The 26,175-nt window shown below is 37.3% G+C and overlaps 1 protein-coding gene across 6 annotated transcripts in view; it reads right to left on the bottom strand.

Annotated features, from left to right (window-relative positions):
* Positions 1-16,934: 16,934 nt before the first annotated feature.
* GRIK1 (glutamate ionotropic receptor kainate type subunit 1) overlaps positions 16,935-26,175 on the bottom strand; it is a 358,341-nt gene continuing 349,100 nt past the window's right edge. For 2 of the 6 annotated variants that reach the window (XM_019729912.2, XM_019729911.2), the window contains 2 exons: positions 17,796-17,882; positions 16,935-17,391 (listed from right to left, as the gene is read on the bottom strand). In XM_019729912.2, coding sequence (XP_019585471.2) covers positions 17,236-17,391; positions 17,796-17,882 — 243 coding nt within the window. In that variant the 3' untranslated portion in view covers positions 16,935-17,235. The remainder of the gene's footprint in view (positions 17,392-17,795; positions 17,883-26,175) is intronic. The other 4 variants (XM_019729908.2, XM_019729906.2, XR_012494071.1 and 1 more) reach the window with 3 other exon arrangements.

Here is a 26,175-nt window from a genome sequence, read left to right as displayed (position 1 = left end):
ACATGAAGAAAATGAGAAGTTTAACAAAGAACTAGAAATAATAAAAAGAACAACCAAACATAAATTGTGAAGCTGAAGAACATAATGAATGGAATGAAAAAGATGGAATAGAGAGCATTTACTGCAGAGGGCATGAAGTAGAAGAATGAACCTACTAATGAGAAGACAAAACCTGTGAAATTATCCAACCAGAAGAGAAAAAGGAAAAATGAATTAAAAAGTGAATAAATCTTACATGATCTAAAAAGAACCAGTTTGCAAATATTTGAATTCCAGAAGAAGAGAGAGATAAGGGGGGCAGAAAGTTTATTTAAAGAAATAATAGGTGAGAACTTCCGAAATCTGGGGAGAGAACTGAATTATCTAAGTTTATGAAGTTCATAAGTCACCAAACAAAATCAAATTAAAGAGACAAATACCATATGATCTGACTCATGTATGGAATCTAAAGAATAGACTAAATGAACAAACTAATCAGAAAAAAACAACTTAAGGAGATTCTCTCTAAGACATAGTATAATAAAAGTGTCAAAAATCAAAGACAAAGAGAGAATATTAAAAACAGCAAGAGAAAAGAAGCTTATAACTCTTATGAGAATCTCCATGAAGCTATCAATGGATTCCTTAGCAGAAATCTTAAGGGCTAGGAGAGAGTGAGATGATATATTCAAAATACTGAAAGGAAAATAAAAGCTGTAGACCAGGAACACTCTAGTCAGTAAAGTTATCCTTCAGAAAAGAAGCAGAGCTAAAAACTTTCCCAGACAAACAAATACTAAGGGAATTTATCTCTGCTAGACCTTCCTTATGAGAAATGCTAAAAGTAGTCCTTTACAATGAAATGAAAAGAAGATATAACAACATAAAAACATATGAAAATATACAACACATTGGTAAATGTAAGTATATAGTAAAATTCAGAATACTCTAATACTATCACATGGTGGTGTGTTATCCACTTAACTCTAGTATGAAGGTTTAAGAACAAGATAAATATAATTATAGTTATGATAATGTGTTAATAAATAGACTATAAAAAGAGGTAAATCATGACATTAAAAGCATAAAGGGTGAGTACAAGGATAGGGTTTTATATGATCCAAGTTAAGTAGTTATCAGCATAAAATAGACTGTTATATTTATTTTGATTCAGCCTCATGGTAACCACAAAGCAAAAACCTATAGTAGATTCATAAAAGATAAACAGCGAGAGATACATCAGCAAGAGAGATATCAAAGCATACCACTATGGAAAAAAAACATCAATTCACAAAGAATGACAGTGAGAGTAAAAGAAAAGAACAAGAGAGCTAAAAAATAGCCAGAAAACAATAGATGGCATCAGTAAGTCCTTACCTATTCATAATTACTCTAACTTTAATGAATTAAATTCTCCAATAAAAAGGCATAGTGTGGTGAATGGATAAAAAAAACAAGACCTAATTATATGCTGCCTACAGAAATTTGCTTCAGCTTTAAGGACACAAAAAGTGAAGAGATGCAAGAAGATATTCCCTGCAAGTGGAAACTAAAAGAAAACAGGAGTAGCTATACTTAGGTCAGACAAAATAGACTTTAGGCTAAAGGGTAACAAGTGACAAAAAAGATCATTATAAAATGATAAAGGGGTCAACTCATGAAGAAATTATAACAATCATAAATACATATGTACCCAACATTGGGACACTTAAATATCCCTAAGGAATATAGATGTAAAAATTCTCAGAAAAATACTAGCAAACTGATTTCAACAGCACATGAAAAGGATTATACATCATAATCAAGTGGGATTTATCTCTGTGATGCAAGAATATTTCAACAGTAAGTGTGATACACCACGTTAATAGAATAAAAAATTAAATTATATGATCATCTCAATAGGTGGCAAGAAAGCATTTGATAAAATATAGCATACTTTCATGATAAAAACTCTCAACAAGTTAGTACCGAAGGAATATGTCTCAACCTAGTGAAGACCATATATAAAAAGCCTGCAGCTAACATCATACTCAATGGTGAAAGGTTTTCCATTAAGATCAGGAACAAGACAAGTGTACCCATTCTCATCATTCTTATTCAAGATAGTACTGGAAGTACTAGCTAGAACAATCAGACAAGAAAAAGAAATAAAAGACATCCAAATTGTAAAGAAAGAAGTAAAATTGCCTTTGTTTGCAGATAATATGATCTTATATATAAAACAATTTAAACACTCCAATGAAAAACTGTTGAAACCAATCAACAAATTCAATAAAGTTGCAGAATACAAAATCAAGATACAGAAATCAATTGCATTTCTATGCACTAACCATGAAATAGCTGAAAAATAAGTAAAGGAAACAATCCTATACATAATAGCATCAAAAACAATAAAACACATAGGAATAAATTTAATGAGGAAACGAAAGATATGGACACTGAAAACTATAAGACTTTGATAAAGAAATCATAGAAGATACAAATAAATGGAAAGATATCCCATGATCATGGATGAGAAAAATTAATGTTATTATAAGGTACATACTACCCAAAGCTCTCTATAGATTGAACGGAATTTCTAACAAAATTCCAATACTATTTTTCAAAGAAATAGAAAGACAATCCTAAAATTTGTATGAAACTACAAAAGACCTCAGTAGCCAACATGATCTTGACGTAGAACATGAAGCTGGACGCATCACATTTTCTGATTTAAAACTATACTATAAAACTATAATAATCAAAACAGTATGTTACTAGCATAAAACTAGACACATAGATTAATGGATTGGAATTGTGAGCCAAGAAATAAACCTCCACATATATAGCCAACTAACATGTGACAAGGGAGCTAAGAATACTCAATGGAGAAAGGATAGAATCTTTAATAAATGATATTGGCAAAGGTGGTTAACCACATGCAGAAGAATGAAATTGGACAAACATTTGCTCAAAATGAATTAAAGACTTAAACATAAGACCTGAAATGATAAAACTCCTAGAAGAAAACATAGAGGAAAAGCTCCTTGACATATATCTTGGTAATTATTTTTTTGTATATGACACCAAAAGCAAAAATTAATAAGTGAGACTATACCAAATTAAAAAACTAATCATCAGGGAAATGCAAGTCAAAATCATAACGAGATATCATCTCACTTCTGTTAGGATGAATGTTATCAAAGACAAGAGATAACAAGTATTGGTGAGGATATGGAAGACACTAGAAATCTTACATTCTTTCTCTCTTCCTGCCATGTGAGGACAAAGCGAGAAAACAACCACCTGCAAGCTAGGAGGAGAGCTCTCACCAAAACCGACCAAGCTGGCCCGCTAATCTCCAGACAATAGAACAGTGAGAAATAAATTTCTGTTGTTTAAGCCACTCATTCTATGATGTTTTATTATGACAGCCTGAGCTGACTAATACACAGGGCAATGGCAAATGCATCAAATTCTTTTTTTTATTTTTTACATATTTATCTAAATAAAAGATGGAAAATTGGAATGAAGAAACTGGGGTGTTGTTATTAACATTGATCAGATTTTTCTTTGGTCCTTTTTATCTTCTTAGGAACTGAATATTAAATTGATTATAATCCTCACTTCATGTTACACTATCGCTGTTTGTCTATGCATGAAACACTCTAAATTTATTCATTTACTTATTTAGCGACACAGTTCTTTGTTCCCTTTTGTCCCATATAGACTCTCATTCTCCTGTTCTCTCTCCCTCTGATGGCCGGCATTATAATGTGTTCACAGTGTAAGGTTCCTGGTTCACAGAGGGCCATCTTCTTGTTGTAGCCTGTTATGGCAGGACGAGTGAGGGAGCTCCCTGGGATCGCTTTCATAAAGACATTAATCCCTTTCATGAAGGGTCTACCCTGATGAGTTAATAACCTCCCCAAACTCTACCTCCAAATACCAACACATTGGGGATTAGGTTTCAACATACGCATTTTGGGAGAGACACACATATTCAGTCTATTGCATACTCCGTCGTGTGCGTCTACCACATTTTATCTACTATATTAGTTAAGGTCACAATACATATATAACTGGTAAACCCTTTACATTTCAGGGGTTTAACAAGGCACCAGATTAGTTCAATTAAGTTAAAACTAGCAGTCTGGAATGAATGCTCCTAGTTAGGCGGTTTTCTTCTAAGGGGTGATTCAGGGACCCAGGCTCCTCCCATTGTGTGGCTCCATCATCTTCAACACATGGGTCCCATTCTGCTCTAGGGATTATCTCCATCCAATCGAGCTGGGAGGAGGAAGGAGCAGGGAGGTTTGCACTGAGGAGGAATTTAGGGCCAGGCCTGCAAGTGGTCTGCTGAATTCTAGCCAAACATTCCTTTTTCTGGAATTCAGCCATAGGTTTACACTGTTGGTGATAAGTCAGCAGTTTCCTGCATATGTATATTCTTTCTCAAGGATTGATAGCTGAATGGCCTCTAGTTCCCTGCCACCAAAATTAATACCTCAGTGAACATCCTATTCTTATAGGTTTTCTGTTAGGTGTTTGTCTATTTTTGTGAGAATACCATTCTGTTTTTTCTTACTGTGACTCTGAGGTATGTCAGTCTCAGGTACATGAGGTTTCTTCTTTCCTATTCTTTTTAAAAATTGACTTAGCTACTGTGTGCTTTTATTCTTTCATGTAAATATTGGAATGTGTTTATTCAATTCTAAGAAATTTACCTATCATTTTTATTGGCATGCCATTATATTTATAGGTTAATTTGAGGACCATTAACATCTTTATAATATTAAGTCTTCCCACCCACGGGCCTGGACTGTCTACCTATTCAACTCATTTTGTATGTTCTTTTAGCATTTAAAATGTTTATCTACCATGTTTCCCGAAAATAAGACCTAGCTGGAAAATAAGCCCTGGCATGATTTTTCAGGATGACATCCTCTGAACATAAGCCCTAATGCATCTTTTGGAACAAAAATTAATATAAGACCTGGTCTTATTTTCCGGGAAACATGGTATTGTGTTCTTGTAAATTTTTGATTAACTTAGTTTCAAGATATTTTATAATTTTTGTTATTATGAATATAAAATCCCATTTATATTACACATTCTGAGTAGTTACTGCTGGTACAGAACAATAAGATTGATTTTTGTAGTTTGGCAACATATCTGGCAGCCATAATGAACTCAATTACTTTCTTTTTTTTTTAAATTAAAGTTTATTGGGGTGACAATTGTTAGTAAAGTTACACAGATTTCAGGTGAATCCAAGAAGCAAGTAGAACACCTAATTACCTCAACCCCAACAGGCCTTCTCCAAGGCACATTGTATTGAAGCTGTCTAAATCAACAACAAAGAAAGAATCCTCAAGGCAGCCAGGGAAAAGAAGATGGTAACCTACAAAGGAAAGCCCATTAGACTATCATCAATTACTTTCAATAGTTTGTTCTGTTGAGATTCGTGATATTCCTAGGTACGTGATTGTGAGGTTCGCAAAGAACATTTTACCTTTCTCCATAATACATATACGTATATACTCATTTTTTTTCTATTAATTTCTGATCTCTAGTACTAGATTAAATGGTAGTTCTGTTAAGGAATATCCTTATTTTGTTCTCATTCTTATAGGAAATACACTTAAATTTTCTTATTAAGCTTAATGTTTGACGTGTTTAGCTTTGTATTTAATCTTTATTTAAACACAGAGTTTCCTCCTGTTTCTCTCATATTCTTATATAGGAATATTTTAAAAAATATAATAGAAGTAGAATCTTTTTCAATGCTTTTTACTTTGTATTATTTAAGATAATGTATCTTTTTAAAATAATCAACTAATGTGTTTATATTGATTTATTTTACATGCATATTTGAAAACTCCTTGCGTTTGTGAGATAAATGCAGCTTGTTCATAATGTATTATGAACTTCAAAGATAAAACAAGTATTATTGTTGCTGAATGCAGGACTATTTACTAAAATCAGGCCTACAAAAAGAAGCCATTAGTTAATCCCAATCTTTTGTTTCATACTCCATTTCTCACTCTATAAAACGTTATGTTTTTCTTTCTAGGCATTTACAATGCAGCTTTTGCAATTTGAAATCTTTTAAAAACATTAAGGCTCAGCTTTTTAAAAGTTACTTTATTTTTTTTCCCATTCTTGAATATCAGAAATTTTGGAAAATATAGAGAAGTAAGATAAGAAACAATCACTAAAACCACTGTATCCAGAGAAACCTCTTCTAACATGTGAACTCAGGTAGCTACAGCATCAGATGCTTTTAGAGAAGAACTACACTGAATCAGAAGGTCAATTGAATAGGGAAAAACAGCCACACCCCATTACTCACTGCACCAATGAGTGGTGCAGGGAAGGGGCTGTTGGCTGAAATCCTGCAGAAGCCATGGGTATTACTTTTGCATCTACTGCATGATGTAAGCAGTGAGCAGTCCTTTTGGTTAAAGTGCCAAGTGGCTAGAGAGAGTTTGGGCTCAACTTCAAGTCATATATCTCTCAAGTATGTTAGTAAGGAATACAATAGACATGGACCAGCTGGTGAGACCTGGAGTGAGCGGGGGTTCGGAATGGGCATTGAAGCCAGGCCCAGAATATTTTGAAGTGTCTGCTTCGGAGACATAATATTATGAAGTCCTTCGTGTTGTTTGTCCACTTGCCTCAACCAGCTCTATTAGAACATTTGGGTATCTTTCATTTCTTTGCATTCTCTCAATAATGGGCAATGATTCTCTGGGTCTGAACATGGCCTTTATCTTTTCTTATGGATAATTATGTATCTGGTCTGAGTCTTGATTTGATTTCACAGAGCTGATTATTCTCCATAATCCCTGCAGATCTATTCTGTACACTTCTCTGTCATGCTTGGTGTGCAGGAAGAAGGCTGATTTCTCAGATTGTACCACTCTCTCTGGCTCCCTGGCCATGTGGCTCCTAGTTGGGTTTGTCCAGCATGGGCCCTGTTGTGTAATGTTCCATAATATCTCAGTCCCCCACTCACGTGCCCTATGGTGTCACCAGAGGCTGTGTTACTTTACTTACAGCCATAGCTCCTATTCGGTGGTTTCTCTCCTATGGCAAAAACCCTCACTGGGTTTTGGTACCGTCATTCATTCCCACTGCTCCCTACGCTTAAGGATGATACTGTCAGCCCGCCTTGGTTTTCCACATTCTTGCTCTCATCTCTGTAAACAGTCTTTTCAATAGAACCTCTTTTATTAATTCCTTGATGTAGCATCTGTTTCACGCTAGGACCCAGCCACTTCCCACAGACTGGTATATTTTAGAGTTTGGGGGATCTGATAAGCTTAGGACAATGCCTCCCTGTTCTTTGGAATCAGGTTACAGCCTATTTGGCTTTGATGTGCCCCAGAAATGAATGTTGCAGGTTAAAGATGACAATGAACATGAGGAGTCCCCGTGTGAGCTTGCGGAATCACCATTTAGGACTCTGGAGGGGTGCAGGTATTTTGGCCATTGAATCCTGCAGTTTAATTGTGAGCTGCGCATGGAAGCTCATGGTGGCCCACTGGATTTCTCTATGAGTTTGTTTTGAAAACAGATAGAGGCTCCCTAGTAGAGTTTCTTTCTCGCTTACCTTTAAATTAATAATAATAAATATACTCGAGTCAGGCACGATGTATAGACTGTGGATAGTCTCATTGCTAATATGAGAAAGCTGAGGTCCAGGGAGAAGTGAAGTAACGTTCTCATGTTCATACACAGAGTAAGTGGCTGAGCAGAAACTCACCCCAGGGCTACATAACTCCAAATCCAAGCATGATTGTCTCCTTCCACTTCTAGAAGACATTATTGACTGTATTCCACTCTTTTGCTCTCACCCAGAAATGACTTATAGCATCAAATTCTGCATGATTTAAGGTAGAATTAGGGAGGCATATTGGATTTCACTTTGAAATGCCTAATGATAATATACTAGCTTTGAATGGTACTTATTACTTATTGATCTTCATAAATCCTAATATAGAAGAAAAACATTGTGCTGAGGAGTCCCCGTTTGCACCTCCACACCCATTTTCCAATTTGTCCTCTAGCCTAGGAGAGTGACTTTTAGAACCAGAGTCACTGGACATTGATAGTGGGTCAAATATGGGTTCTGGCTGACTTGAGCCAATAGGAGGCACAACCAGAAGGTCAGAGTCTTGGAAAAGAGTGGAATCCATGGTCCCACTGGCTCCATCCCATTTAGATCTCAAGTTTGCAATGGATATATTTCTCCCCTGAAGGTCACAGCTCCTATTGGATGACCCTCTTCCTGTAGGTCCTACTAACTGCTCCTTTCTTTTTCTCCTTAAGGCTTAGGGGTTATAACAGCTCCTCATTTTTGGGACTGTAGCTCTGCCCACAACTCAGGAAACAGGCTCTCATAAAGCCGTCTTCATGGCCCCAGTGGACTGTGCCGGGGTTCCAGCTATGACCTTCAGGTGAAAAAATTTTATGATTTACCCAAACCTAAACAGTGAGTAAATGAAAGAATAAAACCCAGACTCAAGAATCTTCTTGGGTCCATGAAAGGAAATTGGAGGGACCTAGCCAATCTTAAAGAAATAACCCTTATGGGAGGAGTAAAGGCCCAAATCCCTTCTGGGGACCAACAGCCCTTCTATGGGGCCCCAATCAGTGTCTGAAGCATTCCCTATTCTGTTCCTTTAAAGGTACTCAGAAAACCACATTGTAGGCTGAGCTAATGATCTTAGATCTCTTTTAGGCAGTCACCTGTAAAGTTGATACCAAGTCTTACCTGTAGGAAAACAGAGTTTTAGAACATTTTGATCAAAAATTGATTCCTCCTTTCCCTGTTTTCACTAAAACTCTACAATGTCTAATTATGTCTAATTATATTGTCAGTAAAAGAAAGGGACCGTGTATCTTTGACTTAACTAAATCACTACCTTTTCGTGACTCATAGCTACATAAATTATGTTTAACTACAAAAGCAATGTGATTTAGAGTGAGAATTTCAGGGCACAGCTCCAGAGTGGCAAACCAATTTTCTTAGGACCACGCTCCAGCCCCCGGACCAAATGTGAGATAGAAAATGCCACTGTGGAGTCTATTGATGCTGTGATTAAAAGTAAAACAGGTGTCCTTCGAAGGGTCTGAAGTGAAGGAATCTAAAGAACAAAATAAATGAACAAACAAAACAGAAACAGAATCACAGATACAGAGAACAAACTGAGGGTTGCTAGAGGGGAGGGGAATAGCAGGGTTGGGTGAAAAAAGTGAAGGGATTAAGAAATACAAATTGGTAATTACAAAATAGCCATGGGGATTTAAGTACCACGTTGGGGATATAGTCAATAATATTTTAACAACCATGTATGGTGCCAGGTGGGTATTAGACTTATGGGGAGATCACTTTGTAAATTATATAAATGTCTAACCACTATGCTATACATCTGAATCTAATAGAAAACAATACTGAATTTCAACTGTAATTAAAAAATAATTAAAAAATAAAAGCAATTCATGAAAGTCTATAAAAAAGAATACTGTTGTCATAAAAATGGTCGTTTGAGAGAACATACTCATGATGAGCTCCAGCTCTTTCTCTGATTAAGCTGTTTATCCTGTGCATCTCTCAGAACTACTCTGGTGTGTCCCCATGCTAAAGAGTGGCAAGGTCAAAGGCCATGCCTCCGTAAACATCTACTACATCTGCAAAGATGGGCATGGGGTCATCTCAGCTGGTCCCCTGCAGAAGTATCTGGTGCGGGTGTGAAACGGCAGTCTTTCGTGCTTGAAGGCTCCCTTCACGTGATTGGTGATGTTGGTGGAGAGCACATCTCTCACTCAGAGGGCAAAGGTACCACTTTCCTAGGTGGATAGTCTGAAGGCCTCTCAGGCTTTGTTCTTTGTAGATCTCTGCTTACGATAGGTGGGGAGTAGGGAACGGCAGTGATAGCTAATAAGGCCTGAGAGATGGACCTGGCTGCATGTTTGCAGCATTGGTTAGAAAGTGCACTATGTGATGATGCTTCATTCTCAGTTTTCAGCCCCAGTTGCTAATTCAGGGGTAAAAGGAAGAATCACATTTGATAAATTTAAAATGGTTTTTAATGGCATATAGAACAATAAAACTGGCTACGTGTTCGGCCGATCTTACAACACGTCTTTCTACGTTAAAGAAGCACAATCTCTAAACTACCTCAGACAAAGTAGAACCCTTGTAATCCTTCCAAAGAGCTGACATTCGTATCCATTGATAATTGATGCTGGCATTTTATCATTACTATCAGGACAGCCCAACTCAGTTACAACCTACCTCCTTCAGATTAGAGATAAGGCCCTCTCTCTCCCTTCTTCAGTGGAGGAATATAACCACCCACTTCCATATCTCAGTCTATCCCTCTTATAAATGTGAGGGTGGCTACTCTTTAACTGAACCCAGGAGCCCTACCGTTCCTCCTTCCTTCTTTCCTTTTAGTCTATTAGTTTCATATTTTTGAGTTAATGTATTTTATTTTTGTATAGTCACCTGTGCTAACATGTTACATAATTTTTGGGTCTGAGTTAGACTTATCTTTTGTTTCACAAATGATTTCTGACATTGCCAAAGCAAACACACCCATCTGCATTCAGGAAGAATCTCCCCAATACGGACCCTCGCTTGAAAGATCTGATGTATTTTGTGAGTTCCTGAGAACTTACAGCATTTTGTTGTATATTTGTGGAGAAAAGTAAAATCTGAGATATATAAAAAGGAAAGGAGAGAGTGAAAGTATGAATGTAAATTCTTTCCTGGAGAGTTTCCGAATGGAGGAGATGAGCAGTTTCATATTATACGGGAGTAATCTCATGGTGTTGATTTGATTCATTTGCACATTTAATAGGGCCTCCTGCATTGTGTGAGGCAGACACTAGGCATGGACAAAATGATGTACGTATGAAAAAAATGATGAACAAGTTGCCAACACAGACCAAGTAATTCTAAGGTCAAATGGCCTAAGTGCAAATAGAGGTCTAAGTGCAGATAAAATGGAGAGAGATGGGAAGAAACTGGGAAACGTTTCATATAATCAGTGGCATTTGACCTTAGTCTTCATGTCAAATTCGGACAGAGAGACACGAAAGTGAGGAGAGACAACAGGAAAGAAAAAGGTTTCACATAAGTAGAAAAACATGGGCCTGGCACAAGTTATATATGTTTGTTGGTTCTGGTTTGACAAAATTAACCTGGTATGTGGCTTCTAATAGCGTTATTTTCCGGAGGAAGTCAGGAGGAAATCATCCAGGAAATCTATGATGAGATCATTAAACATTTCAGTGAAAGATACCCTTGCAATTAATTTCATTTGCAACATTCATGCTTATGAATCACTATATTTGTTGGGATGTTGTGAAAAGGTCAAAACTAATTATATGTTTGTTATGATGAGCTTAAAATTCTAGCTGTCATTTGCTCTCTTTGTTCCCTTGAGACAAGGTAGACTCAATTCCATCTCTGCATTGGAGATTTGAGTGTCTTTTTTTAAAGCTTTAATGAAAATGTTTCTTTCATCACTATAATTTGGTTTATTATGCTTAATGTCACTAAATTAGTTTTAAATCTTGGCATAGCTTTATTAAAAATGGTCTCATTTTAATTTGCTACTCTAGGTACAGAATTCATCACGAAGACAAGGAAAACCAGCCTGGCTCTTCAGAGATATCCTGGAGGTAACTTAATGACAGACCTGCAAGTACTAAACACATTATAAACACATTTAAAAGTCTCTCTTATGTTGGTTACTTGAAATTCTTTATCATGTGTGTGTGTTTCCTGAAATTGTCATACTTTCTTGGTCTCTTACTGAAGAATTTGCCAGCATGTGTTCCTTTGGGCAGATGGGGGTGTAAATCTTAAACTCACTGGCATTCACAATTACAATCTCTAAAAATGAAGTGTCTCAATAAGATTTCACCTTTGAAATTGGGCCTATTCAATTTTAATATTCTCAATAATAAGGACTATTTGTTTTTGACCTATTAGTTTCTAATATTCTCAAAGACAAAGACTGTATCTTTTTCAAAACTTGTGGCTGGTGTCTACATGGTAAATGCTGAAAAGAATGTCATTTATTGTTCAGGAAGTCTTTATTTATTACCAATTATATGCAAGATGCTAAACGTCTTTTGTAGAGTGATTGATATTTAAAAGAAACATTCAGATTCACCCTTCTAGGAGTTTATAATGAACTGGAAGTTTGTAATCTAATGGTCTCCTATGAGATTACTGGAAACTCTATGAGGCTTGAGAAGCTCAAAGGAACTATGACATCATGTCGTTTCTCTATTTTAATTATGATTTCAATGGCTTGATTCAGGAATGAGAAGTGCTCAAAGAGTAATTTCAAATTAGTAACACAACTAATCTGCAGATTGGTGCAGAGTTCATTATATTCGTAAACATTCAGCGTGAGTAATGACATTTTACTATTTAAGTGCCTTAGCAAAGCATTGGTGTGCTTAAATATTGTTTCTAGGATCCATCCACAGCTGACTATCTATTGTATTAAATGATAGTGGGAGATAACTAATTGCCCTATGGATAGTTCTTTAAAATTAGAAGCAAGATTTATATTAGAACAAAAAGATAAGACTGTAGAGTGCCCTGGCTAAGAGCCTCTGGACTCTGAGAGATTGAAGGTAGAATTTTGGCTGTTTAACCAATAGACAGGCTGACTTTGGGGAACTACTTCCCATTTTTTCCTTTCCTATAATGGAGAGCAGAATGCAGAGGGCCAGCTTCCTAAGGCTGATGAGAGGATGCTATGAGATCGTACATGCCTGGGGCAGAGCCTGAGGTTGGCTCAGAGTACTTAGACTCTAAGAGTTAGCAGGGGCGGGGTGTGGTGTGGTTGTGATGATGACGATGGTGGCACTATTTGCCACTTGATAGTGAAGTGATCGTGAGCAATCTCCCTTACCTCTCTGAACCTCTGCTTTTAACTCCGTAAAAAATAATATTACTTCAGGGTTGCTATGATTATTATACAAGCAAATGTTGTGTGGTTCATATAATGTACCTGGGTTTAGCACATCCTCATAAAATGATAGCTGCTATTACACTTATTAAGATATGATGACATAACCTTGGTATTTACTGAGAATATAACCTATGAAATCTCTCTCTATATCTATATCTATCTATATTATCTATATTTACATGTATATGTATGTCTACATCTATATCTATATCTGTATGTATATCTATATGTATACATCTACAGCTATAGCAATAGAAGTATCTATAATCTTTCTCATAATGTTCAAATGAAATGTCAGTCAATCTGACATTCTTTGGATGAGGCTCCTCTTATCATCAGTAAAGGTTTCAACTTTATTTGTAGAACGTGTGGCGGCCAAGACGAGGGAGCTCGAGGACCAAGGAGTAGAATAGGCTATGATTTATTGTCCAAATTGGGACACTTTTGTGAGGGGTAGAGGATGCTTAACCTATGGGACTTCTAATGTCAGGTTGAATGTAGAACTGTTCAGTGCAACCTAGGATATCTGGGGACTCCACCAATAAAGGAAAAGCGGATGGCAAATGAAGGAGATAATAAAGGAAGAAGGATATGCATTAAATAAACAAACAAACAAACCAGACAATACATGCCCACAGATTCATTTTGGAATCTCAGTTAACAGTGTAGGCTGTGTAACAATGAAAAACATTCTCAAACTGGGTATTTTGTGGGTAAAGCTTAAAAGCATGTCTCTCAGGTGCACCTGTAACATACTCTGATGCCACTGAGCTGCAAAGTCAGCCTGCGTGTTTCTGGATTTCTAAACGTCGTTGCTGTGTCAGGATGGTTTAATGCTGGCTATTCACTCCCAAGGCTTGTAGGACTTTGAGTTACTATGTGTAGATATAGTATATATATCTTTGCTCTGCTGGATTTGCTGTTCCTATTTTGTCCTGCTTCTTTCCTCTACACCGCCACATGTTAGGAAATGTAACTAGAAAATATTTCTCTTCATATGCAAGGCTAGACCTGCACAAAACTGAGCACTGAGTGTGCATTTGAAGTACTGACTCACCTTTTATCACCTCTTCTCCGCCCCACTAGGCACCTTCTTTAACACTCCCTTACCGTAGATATCATGGCGTGCTTGTTCTAGCCCTGTACACTTGTGACACACCCTTGGACATCCTTGATGAGGTAATGTCCTCTCATTGCTCTATGTTGGAGCTGTCAACTAATAAATGACGTGAGCAAGTGGGTGGTTACTTGGGTCTCTTTTAGACAGTTTGTTATCCAATGCATTGGCCCCTTGACGCTGGGGAGAAGCTGGTTGGCCATGCATTTTGGGACTCGTAGACTTTACGTTTCTCTAAAAATCACACTGCTTAGATAACTCCGAGGAATACCTTTCTCAGAACACACATTACTACATTATTCCTTCTTTGAAAAAACAATCACAGGCGTTCTTGATTAAGGACATGTGTCATCCTTTTCAGGTGAGGTAAAGAGTTAAAGCAGTAATGGCTAAGAGAGAGAAAAGAGATGCTGGTCAAATATACAGGGGTTCCAAAAAAAAAAAAAAAATGTACACAAGTGGACAATTTGGTCAACGCTGCTCAAGCAGTAGTTCGCCGTAATCAGAAGTGTCTGGACGCTGAGGGTAACCACTTTGAGCACCTCTTGTAATTGCAGAAGTCAAACGTGACTTGTATTCTTCATTTGTTGTTGGTATATACTATTACAATTTTAATACGGTTTTCCTTTCATAAAATGTGTATACATTGTTTTGGCACCCTCTGTATTTTGTCTTCATCTAGTGTCCTTTAACCCATTCCCTCCTTATTTGTCTCTTTCCAGCTTCTTCTAGGCTAAGAATTGCAAGCTCTGAGCCCCTAGATTTATCAGCAACTGCGTGAGGTCAGGGTCAGTAGTGAATGGTACCTCTTCCCTTTTCTTTACACTACAGATAAGGGGGGGCTCAGGTTTGAAATTTGAAAGGAAAATAAATCTTCGCTGTGAATGTGATCTTTCAATCAACACCGATCTCCCTCTCTCTTCCTGAATATTTCACCTTTTCCTATTAGCATCAAGAAATTACCGAAGCAATAAATGTTAGATCTAATTTTCATTAACTTTGCCATTGATTTCTACCTAACTGTGTATGAGTCACTGTTCTTTAGTGAAGGGAGGGAAATCTCAAAGATTAATGGTTGTTCTCAGGGATTTTTCTGGACCAGGCTCCAGATATTCTGCAATTTCTTCGTTTTCTCTCCTCTAAGCACACTTGCTCACTCTGCTATTCACCCGAATACAGAGAGACACACAGAGAAAATATGAACGTGTATGTACACCAAATATGCTTTCAGAATGAAAATATTGAGGGGGAAAAAGGTGATTATGTACTACGTTTATACAAAAAGTTCTGTTCTGCAGTTTTGCCTAGTTTGATATATTTTTTTAACAAAGTTACTCATAGCAAGCATTATATACCTTGAATGAAAATTCAGTTATCAATAAGTGAAGAGGAAAGTGGTTATCTATAAAACAGGTTGACACACGATATAGTTTAGATAATTAAGAGTTGATATACTTCTTTTCCCACAAATTACTATAACAGTATGTGAAAAGATACAGTAATATTTTCTGAAATAAGCAAAAACTATCCTGGTACATGAGAAAATGTAAAATTGAATGCCTTTGGTATAATTTTTAGTGAACTGAATAAACTACATTTCCCCTTTTATATCTTATCATTCTAGTCCATCTTCAGCTAGTTGGATTCATCATGTTTCTACCTGTATGTTTTTGATGCAGGCATCTTAATGCATTTTTAATGAACTACACTCTTCTCTTTGTTGTTAATAAAATTCTGATTGATCCCAAATCTGGGTGTTTATTATAATCACAAAAACTATCTGTCCAATACCTGCTACTACTATTTTGAAGGTGTTTTATTTTTTCCTTTTCATGTCTGAAAATATTTTTGCACTTAAACTCTGAAGGGAGTAGATTAAAAGTTTCTTTTAGTTATAGAATAATCCTACAGAAACCAGTGGGATTTAATTATAAGAAATATTGATCCAATGCCTGCTCCTTTCCCGTTTTGTTTCCTAATACAGTGAATGATGCCTCAGCACCCGAGTTAAGCCTCCCTCTCCTCCCCTCCCCCAACCGCAGGCTATATTAGCTTCCCTCTGGGTTACTTACTGAAAGAGCCTGCTAAATGACCTCCTTCTTTCTTCCTCTCATTCTTCTTCCATCAATTCTTTCTCTACTCTCAGCCAGGGTGATTGTTACCTGCTAGCCCCATTGCATTCCCTTGTGTTTTAGCGACTCCAATTCCCTTTTCCTCTGTCATTTGGCCCTATTTTCTCATAGTTCAGTGCATTCGAATATGCTGTTTACTCCGTCTCCTCCAGGACGGTTTCCCTGGCTCAGTCCCAGGTGAAATACTTCTCCTCCATGTTCCCTCAGCTCTGACTTGCACTGAGGAAATGCTAATCCTGCTTCGAATAATAGAATGTTTTTCTTTTTCATTTTACTATAAACTATAATATGTAAGAGAGATAGGACCAGCTCAGCCTTCCTCATCATGGTATCCTCAGAAGCTAAAATGCTACCCAAAATATGGTGGGCACTTTTACTTTTTGAATGAGTTTTCCCTTTTTAGTATCCTTTTATCTTATACTCACTGACATTCCAAGTACAGTTTAAATTATTTGTAAAATTAGATTTTAAAACACAAAGATGAATGGTTTCACTTTACTGTAATAACTAAGTATTTGGAATAAACTAAAAGTATTTTTTTGTTGTTGTTGTTTTAAACTCAGGTAGAAATGAGTTTCTGTCTGAACAGGTGAGAGGGTTCACCAAAATAGCAAACTTGACAGCTGAGGACACTTGGCAAGCAAACAGTGTGAAGGGAAGCAGGTAATGGGGAACAAACCAACACTGGAAATTGTTCTAGGAAAAAAAACAACCCTGTTGTTTTATTATTATTTAGAAAGCTCACACAGCAGTTTATTGGGATGAAAGAGAAAAGGCAAAATAAGTGAGCATACAAATTCATTTCAAAAGATCGGTGTCATTTTCCAAGTAATATCTATGTGAGTTTTTTAACTTCTGTATTTTTTATATCTATATACATAATCAGAGTTATGTATGTAGATATATGGAAATATGTCACACACTTGTAGGAAGTCTTTTTCCCAAAAACCTGTGGTGAACACATCCTTTTACTTCCTGGAAGGTTCCTATTTTCTTCCTGGAAAGGTGTTTTCTTGAATCATGCCACAGTCTCTTTTCTCTGAGTTCGTCTCTGATGACAAGTAAGAATACTTGTGAAGGAAGATTTCCCCTTAGTTCTTGACTTTTTCTTTAACTTTTTCTGATTTTTGAGTGAGATTCCCAGTTCTTCCATAATGGCATTGAAAGAGAGACACTGGAGAACATGAAATAATACAGCATCAGTTTAAGCCAGCGATCTCCATCTTCCATTGATCTGTCTCTTGCCTAGGTTTTTATAAATACAGGATATTGGTATAAGGCAACTCTGCCACAAAGTAAGTACCCGGCCAGTTCCCACACCTCCTCCTCCACCCGCTGGCCACCCACCTTTTCTACTGGGGAAACTGAAACAACAAGTTAGCGGGGCAAATTTTGGGGTTTCATTCACAGCCATGATATAAAACTACCCAGGTAGGCTCTCAAAATAGACAACTTACCTTTGCCGAGACACCAAAATAGAGTTAAAATAAGTCATTTCCCCCACTGAGATGACCCAAACATTGAGAGGTTGATCAAGGCATACGGACACTTCAGGAATGCTATAGAAAATGAACAAACCTTCTCTACACCAAGGCTTTGTTTTTTTCTCCCATGAAACCTTACTTTGTTCCTAAAATAAAATCTAATTCTTGATGACTTTCCTTTCTGATAAAAAAAAAAGAAAAAAAAACAATTTTAAATTGTATATTTTCTCCAGAAAACAGAGATCTGGCAGCAGCAATGATGCAGCTGTGGTTGAAATGAAAATAATATGGTACTGAACTGCACAGCAAAGATGATGGCATAATACAAAAAGAAAATGGAATTGTGATTATAAGATGTTATACATATGCAGATGGCATGTATGTGTATATGTCGATTACAATTACACTGCATCTATTCACATGCACAGTATATAAATGGCATAATGAAACATAATTTGCTGTCCTTTCTTCCAGCCAGGATAAGATCTTTGAAGTGATAAATTCCTGTTTGTGAGGATTCCTCTAAAGTGGCATTGTTTTTGATGAGATTACCCTTGAAACATCCTTTCATCCGCTAGAGAAACCAAAGTGTTTGGTAAAGTGTATGGAAGTGCAAGCATTACTTCTTTACCATAAACTCACAAAATGAATATGGTTGAAAGTTAAATGACAGCATGCAACTAGATGACTTGTCTAGGTTGGGAGCGTCTGATAGGAAGAAACTAGTGTCCTGTGTGTGTGCAAAGTCAAGTGCGGTCCTTGCATTTCAATGTGCAACATGTATTTTTGAAAATTTACGCTCATTTGTTCCATAAAAAAGTTGATGTAGTTTAAATAAGTAGCATTTTTCATTTTTCTACTTTATTTGTAAACCAGACATGTATATTTAGATCCTAGATGTAAATTATTGGCCTACCAGATATACAGCTCTAAAAACACTAGTGGTTAGCATGTGACTTCTTGCCTATTTTGCACATACGTGTTTATAGGATCTGAATTTCATTTCCATTTTCCTATGGTACTAAAAAATGAAAATTCAGGTCATAATGTTAGTTTTCTTTCAAATGGTAAGTGGTGGCTTTAGTGAATTGAGAGGGGTGTCATTTAACACAAAGGAAAAATTGAGGAATGTTTTCTATGAATTACACTTCAAAAAATGTTACAGCAAGTATGTCACAAATGAAATATAATGATTTTTATAACATTATGTGATGTGAAGTTTATGTGTTGCCACTAAGATCAAATGGATATTTTATAGTGTCGCTGTGGTAGTGCTGTGTTGGGGTTTTTGTAACCCTTTACTCAGAAGTTCATTTCAATAGAAGAAGGGTGCTTTGCACACGACATTTCAGTAAGATCATTAAAATGGAGGGAAGGGAGGGAGGGAAGGAAAGAGTGCCAAGCATTTTACAAACACTTCTACAAATAAACCTCTCAACAAGCTCATAAGGAAGGAGTTATTATGCCCATTATATAGTAGATGGGGAAATTTGCTATTGGAGATATAAAGTCATTTGCCCAAGAAATATGGTTCTTGAAAGGAAAAGGTTACATTTGAAGTCAGTCCATCTGAGTCCCCAAACAGAAGTGCTTTCACTTGAAATCTCCTACACCTTGGTTGATTTTTTTCATTAAATCACTATAAAGAACTTTTCTAGAGATTCTTTTTTTCTATGAAATATATCTTTCTGTTTTATTTGAACTGTCAGACATTTGATTTTAGACATTTCACTTCATTTTACATTGAAATAACCAAAGCGAGTCTCCACGTGTGGCTCATATAGAGACACAACCAGGAGAGGGTTTGTTGAACTCTTTCCTTTCCTATTTTGGAGAGAGAGACAGTCATAGATCTTCTCTTGACAACACGTGTGACTTAAATGTTTCTTTGAAAACGACATCCTCCTCCAAATTTTATATTGCCTTAAAATACAACAATATTCTTTTGATTAACCCCAAGTATTTATTTCTTGCTGCCAGCGTCAGAGAAAATACAAATATAGTTTTATCAGTGTTCTGCTTTCTCTGTCTTTGGTCACAAACTACAATTTCTTTTTGATTCTCACCTTGTCTCCAGTTGTCAAAAAGAAAATACCAAGATATTGGGAATGACCTTTCTGCTTCCAAGTTTTTCCTGTAGTCACGAGGAAAGATGGATGACCTTTACGGCCCCACCAGCCCTGAGCTCAAGTAAACCACACATTCTCATATCCACAGGAAATGAAATGCTGAAGGTCATCGCTCGGTACAGAGTGACATAGGAAGGGCTTCTATTCATTAATCAACTTGTCTTTGAAAATCTCAGAATTAAAGAGACATACAACATATATAAATTGAGCTTCTCAGGAAGGACCGAACTTATGGTAGCTTTTCAAAGCTTCTATTTCTACACTTGGTTTTCGTGAACTCCCTCATGTTCATAGAGTCACAGAAAAATTGTGTTTAAGCTTGAAGATTTAAATTCGTAAATTCGACTTTTATCAGAAAGTATACGATACAATGATGTTCACCTAGCTGCCTTTCTCTAGAGGAAGGGAAATTGGGGGTAGGCAACCCCAATAGCATCTCCAAGTGCTTTGCAGATGGGAAATTTCCCTTAGAGCTTGCATTTTAGGGCTTCCCACCTTCCTCTGGTGGGTGGGGTTCACCTTTTCATGGATATACATATATGGTCATGAATTATAGTTGTGAATTGGCCCCTGGTGTCAGAATGCTGGAGTTTAAATTTTAGCTATGCTGCTTAGTAGCTGGGTTATACTGGGCAAGGTGTTTATTTTCTCTTGGACTCAGTTTTCTAATCTGTAAAATGGGAGCGATAGTAAAATCCTTTTCATGGGGCTATCGTGAAGATCATTGGACTGATATATTTAAAACACTTAGCCCAATGCCCGACATCTTGTAAGTACTCCCTTTCTTTAAAGTAATATTTTATACATAGCTGAAAATATTTTTAGTTTATGGCACTTGCTGACATTTTTTTTTAACAGAAGGGCAGAACAGTGAAAAAAGTTGAAGCTTCTATCATATTAGCCATCATGTGCCCTTCTATGCACCAATTTCTATGAATTGTATATATTCGTGTTTTAGTTCAAGTAGATTCTATACAGACTTAAAACAGAATTTTCAATGCCTGTTGTTACTTCTTTTACCCAGCACATACCTTACAAATGACAGTCAATTAAGTTCGCAAACTTCCCACTGTGTGCTTACACAATGGGAAGTTCGTGAACTTAATTGTCTGGCATTTTTTCATATGTTAGTGTTTATATAGTAATAGGCTTTATGACAGCTTGTGTCTTGCTCATGAAGGATAGGTGCTCAACTACCAGGAGCAAGTGAAAACGAACTGCAGTTCCTTGTCATTTTTAAAAAATAACCATCTCTGTGCTTATGAACCTGTTTACAGTGAATCCCTAGGATGATAAGTTTGATAGGAAAATTCACTTATAAATGAATTTATGCTGATAAACTATGTTCCTGCCATTTATTCTGTTCCTGACACTGTCCAGAGATGAAGTGGTGTGTGTGTGTGTGTGTGTGTGTGTGTTCTCTTATAGAAGAAAGGAAACTGAGAAACTGAAGTTAGTCTGCTAGAGATTGCCACTGAAACTTCTAAAGTACAACTTTAGCTATTTTGGTTTCCAAAGGAGAAAGACTTTTTGTTTATTTTGCAGAAAGTCTTCCTCTTCTCCACTTCTTCGGTGCCTGTGATGTGTCCCTCCCCTTTCCTGCCTTTTCCTGCTTTCCTTTGCTTACCACTATCTTCCTCTCTGGTTTGTTTCTTTTTGTAATTGCTGGCTACCTGACACCTCCTTTGGATTAATCCCAAATATTGGATTTCTTAGTACTAGTGTGAACCTGAGCATAAATTATCTTCTCTCCTTACACGGTCAGCCTTGTATTGCAAACATTGCCTGGAAGGGGTGGGAGAAGCTAATCAAGTTCTTCTTGTTTTGTACCTAAAATAAACTCAGGAAAAAAGTAACCTGGGCAGGAGAATGATTTTTTTTTTTTTTTTAAGTTGTTGGAAAATCTCTGTGTAAGAATTTGATTTGAATTTGAAATATTGAAAAAAAACCGGGCTAGGCTGTCTGAGATTGGCTTTCATGATGTTGCAAACTTGGCATCAGATTGATAGATATTAGATTGATTTCTCATGTGTATTTAACATTTATGTATTCAGTGCTCTCATTCACTGGTATATTTAGGAGAACTACTTTGGATGCATACCTGTAAGGGTTTTTCTGACAAACTAGTTTTTAGAAGCTCTGGTATAGCCATGAATCTAATACAAATCTTACATTTTGTATAAGTTTCTCCCTACTTTATTAGGCTCCTTATTTTAAAGACACCTGAAGAGTTCTGTGACATTGTCTAATAAATGCCCATGTTACATATGGCAGAAGGATTTGGATAATATTTTCATTTTATAGGTGTGAAATCTTTCATTTTATGTATAGACCTGGTAAAACTTTAAGAAAAGCTATGCCTTGAAGTCTTTTTATAAAGACCATTTTCAGTAAAATATAGAATGTCAAGGAATAGGTTACTGAGAAATAATGGGATTATTATTGCTAGCTATTATTATTTTCTTGGTTTGGTCAAATTACTGCCATATTTCTGTGGAGACAGTCTTTCACAGATATATATATATATATATATATATATATATATATATATATATATATATATATATATATTTTAACAAGAATGCCTAAGCTAACCATTCTTAAATTCAGGGGAATAATGTAGGAGCAAACTAGAATGTTCAAAATGTTTTGGGTGTAGAGTCAGGAAACTTCAAGGAACAAGGACAGAAGAATTCTATTCATGCATTTTCTAAGACTTTGGGAAGTCTGGTCACCTATCTGTACCAGTGTTTTACGTCTTCACAGAATAACTGATGATCCAAGAGCAGAGGTCAGGCTTCAGTGATCTCCCACTAATTATGTAAGAAGGAAGGAGGGAGATTCTTGAAATAGCTACGCGTACACCATCTTAGGGTAAAGTTCTTGTGTTCCAAAACTCAGGATTTGGGTACAATTTACTCTGGTTTTATCAGTTTTTCTGAGTTCATTCATAATCCTTGGACCATTTTTCATGCAGCCATCCTTGGAATTAAAAAAAAAAAAAAAAAAAAAAAAAAGCATCTGAGAGCTTGAGAGTCAGCCACCATATTAGCTTCCAGAATAGTGGTTATGATGAATTGTGCCTGAGAGCTAATGAGGAAGCTGATTCTCATCTCCTGAGTCTGTGCCAGAAATCTCAGGAAGGAGGAAGCCTAGACACTGAACTAAGACTTTAAAGGGTGGTCATCGCTTATACCCACCTGTGACCCAGAAGCCATCCCTTGCCTGCCCGTTTGCCTGTACCTTTGATGCTTTAACCTGGCTCTCCATAATTGACTGCTCACTACAGAACTGTCTTCCCTTTGGCTGTAACACATTGACTCCACTAACTCATTCTTCCTCGCTCCCTTTAATGTCATGTTCTCACCATCTCTATGTCCCTTTACCTCTCTTCTCTATTTCATCTTCGCTCCCACACCTGGAGCAGTGCCACCATCTTTGCCCTCTGAGGTCCTAGATTTAAGCTTCTAATTCTTTGCATGAATGCATGCCCTAGAATTCCTGGTTTTCCCACCTGAGCTCCTTCAAACCATAAAGATATACCTCTGAGGGACAGAGGGTTACTTGATGACATTGGATACACAAGGATCATCTTTCTTTGGTGCTTCTTTATTTAACGATTTCATTAGAAAATTTTTTATTCCATTAAAATAAATGTAAGTATATTGGAGAATGATGTGTGTGTTGTGTGTTTGTGTGTGTGTGTGTGTGTGTGTGTGTGTGTGTGTATAATTTATTTTTAAGAATTCTTAAAGAAAGTTTCCACCTTGAGGGTGACTGCCCAGGGCTGGCTATACCCCCAACCTCTTGGGGTAAAGGAATGTATATGTTCATTCTCCTCTAATGTTAGGGATAATTTCACAGAAATCTTTGAAAAGTGAGGTTAACACTGAGGCAATGTAACATTTTGGTATTAATCCATGTGCTTTTTCCAATTCTTCTGAAACTCAATCCTTTTTCCCACTTTTAAAGTTGATGCAAGAGCTTTTATATACATTGCCCTTAGGATAGAGATGACATAGAAAGAAAGAAAGAGTCAAATTTGCAGCTTTGAGTTCTTAAATAGACTTCTGTGGATCTACAGAAGCTGCTGCAGACTTTGAAGCTAATAATTATGGTAGCCAGGTGTTTGAAAGAAGGAAAAAGAAGGTACTTTGAATTGAAAAAGCATTTAGGATTGGTGGTGGGGGTGAAGATAGGACTGTTCTGTCTGCTTTCAAGGGAAAATGTCCAACCAGGTGATGGGAGAGCCTACCTGTTGAGGAATACTTGAGAAGGGCCCTTGCCTGCACCTTCTGAAATTAAATTCCCATGGGGTGGAATAAGGCAAACATGTGGAGACCTGGGAACACAGAGAAATTGTGCCCACTCTGTGTCCCAGACTCTCGGAGGAAGCAGTCACTAGAGAGGAGAAATATCATCAGAGCCCACCATCAGGCCTTCTGGACACTGTCTTTTGAGGCTCCCATGGCCTCTGAATGGTGCTCAAAAACAGCTGAAACTTCCCTCCCCAATAAAGGGCACAGAAGGGAGTGGAGGCTGCAAAGTGGTCCCCACGCCACAGAGCAGAGAACTGCTTCTGCTTCAGGTGGGCCTCACGTATCTGGAGGTGAGCAGCTCTCCTTGCTTAAAAGTGGCAAAAATGTGGTTTTGCCTACCAATCCAAAGTACCCACAGTGCCTTTCTCCTCTCTGGAGTCATCGTCAGAGGCCAATGTGACTTTTTTCTCTATCACCTGGCTTCTTTCTGGCTCCTCTATATCTCCTAAGTCTCTCTCAGTCCTGTTTGCAAGCTTGGAGCCAACACACTTGCCTCACGTGTGTATGACCAGGGCTCTTAGCTGAAGGTCTGAGATGATATTATGGGGAATGGCTTTTTCTCACCTCATGGAGAAGCAGGTCTGGTCTTTTCAGCAACTTAGAGGCTGGCAGGGCCATAAAAATAAACTTACAAGAAATTCTCTGCATGCCCCTTCTCATACAGAAAATGGCCCTGGCCTCAAGGTAAATTGATCCTAACATGATGTTTTAATTGTCCACAGTGTATGTGTGTACTACATGTAGAGTCCTTTGGGGTACCAACTTATGCCGACATGTAGTAAGTATACATTTTTCTCAAGCTATGAACTCAAGCTATCACCTTAGCTTAGAGGTCCCCATCTGTTAGTAGATCTTGTCAACTAAGGTAACTCACTTTTGATTTACAACTAAATTTTCTTTTGGTTTATGGCTCAGTTAATGCATTTATCGCCCCACCTCCCTTCTCTTCTTTCTCAGGGGCATCTGGGCTTAGAAGAGGTTTTAGAGGGTTGAGGCATTGGTGATAGTGGAAGCAGCTGGTCCATGGCTGCCCTCTGTCCTTTTGACTTTTACTGTGGTGTGATATCCTACTAGGACATGGGTACTGCTGTCTATGTCTGCCGTGTCCTTTGAGATGCCTATGGTCCCATCATGTCTCCACACGAAGTCCACACATTTAGTCTTTTCCACTCCTATCTCAAGTCTTTCAGTCTACTGGTTCTCTCAGCCCTTCCACAAGGCTCTTGATTGGGAAGGGCCAGGGGTTTATAGATATGTCCCCTGGGAAGCTGTGGGGTTGAGCAGGACTCTATGAAGATGCTCATAGGCTCACTGCCTACACATGGTTGTTCTACCATTCACGAGAGGGTTGGATGTAAGACTTTTCTACAAGTCTTGCCATCTCCTGGACTACACTCTGTAAGCTTAAGAATAGCATTTTCTGCTCTGGACTCCCTGAACTTTCCGGAAGTTTCTATTTTCCTGTCCCTCCCAGTTGGGATTTGTCTCAGGGACGATCATGACGTCCTCTCAGGTATTTGGGTAGCATCTAAGCTCTAATGACTTCCCTCCAATTTTCTCTTTCATCCCTAGTGGTCAAAAACTGGTCAGGGATAGGAAAATGAGGTAGGAAAACACTATAATATGTATTTTCCCAGCGTTGGTCCTTTGGGTTTGGCTCTTGCTAATTAGATAAACTTTCTGAATTGAAACAACTAACGTATTCAACAAAACACCTGGATCTTAAGGTTGAAAGCCATGATTTTTAAGATTTTTGTCTATGCTACAAATCTGTAAAGTCAACTTAAAACTCAAAAGCTAAGAGTCTGACTCATCTCTAGCTTGGAAGTAGTACATATAAAAACCTTGATGCTTGATGATGGAGAAAGGTGGGGTTAAAGCAATGGAATATAAAAGCACATCATCCTTTTCCTTTGTCTTCCTTTGTCTCTTTAGCAGAATTACTTATGTTCTTACAAAATAAAGCCTTTCCTGTGCACTCCAGCCCTGCTGATCTCCTACTTTCTGGGTTGTGATTGAGAATGAA

Source organism: Rhinolophus sinicus, linkage group LG01 (assembly GCF_036562045.2).
Source record: "Rhinolophus sinicus isolate RSC01 linkage group LG01, ASM3656204v1, whole genome shotgun sequence".
In the NCBI taxonomy this organism is placed as follows: Eukaryota; Metazoa; Chordata; class Mammalia; order Chiroptera; family Rhinolophidae; genus Rhinolophus; species Rhinolophus sinicus.
The sequence above is the reverse complement of the archived record's forward strand: the minus strand, read 5'-3'. Positions and strand labels throughout refer to the sequence as shown.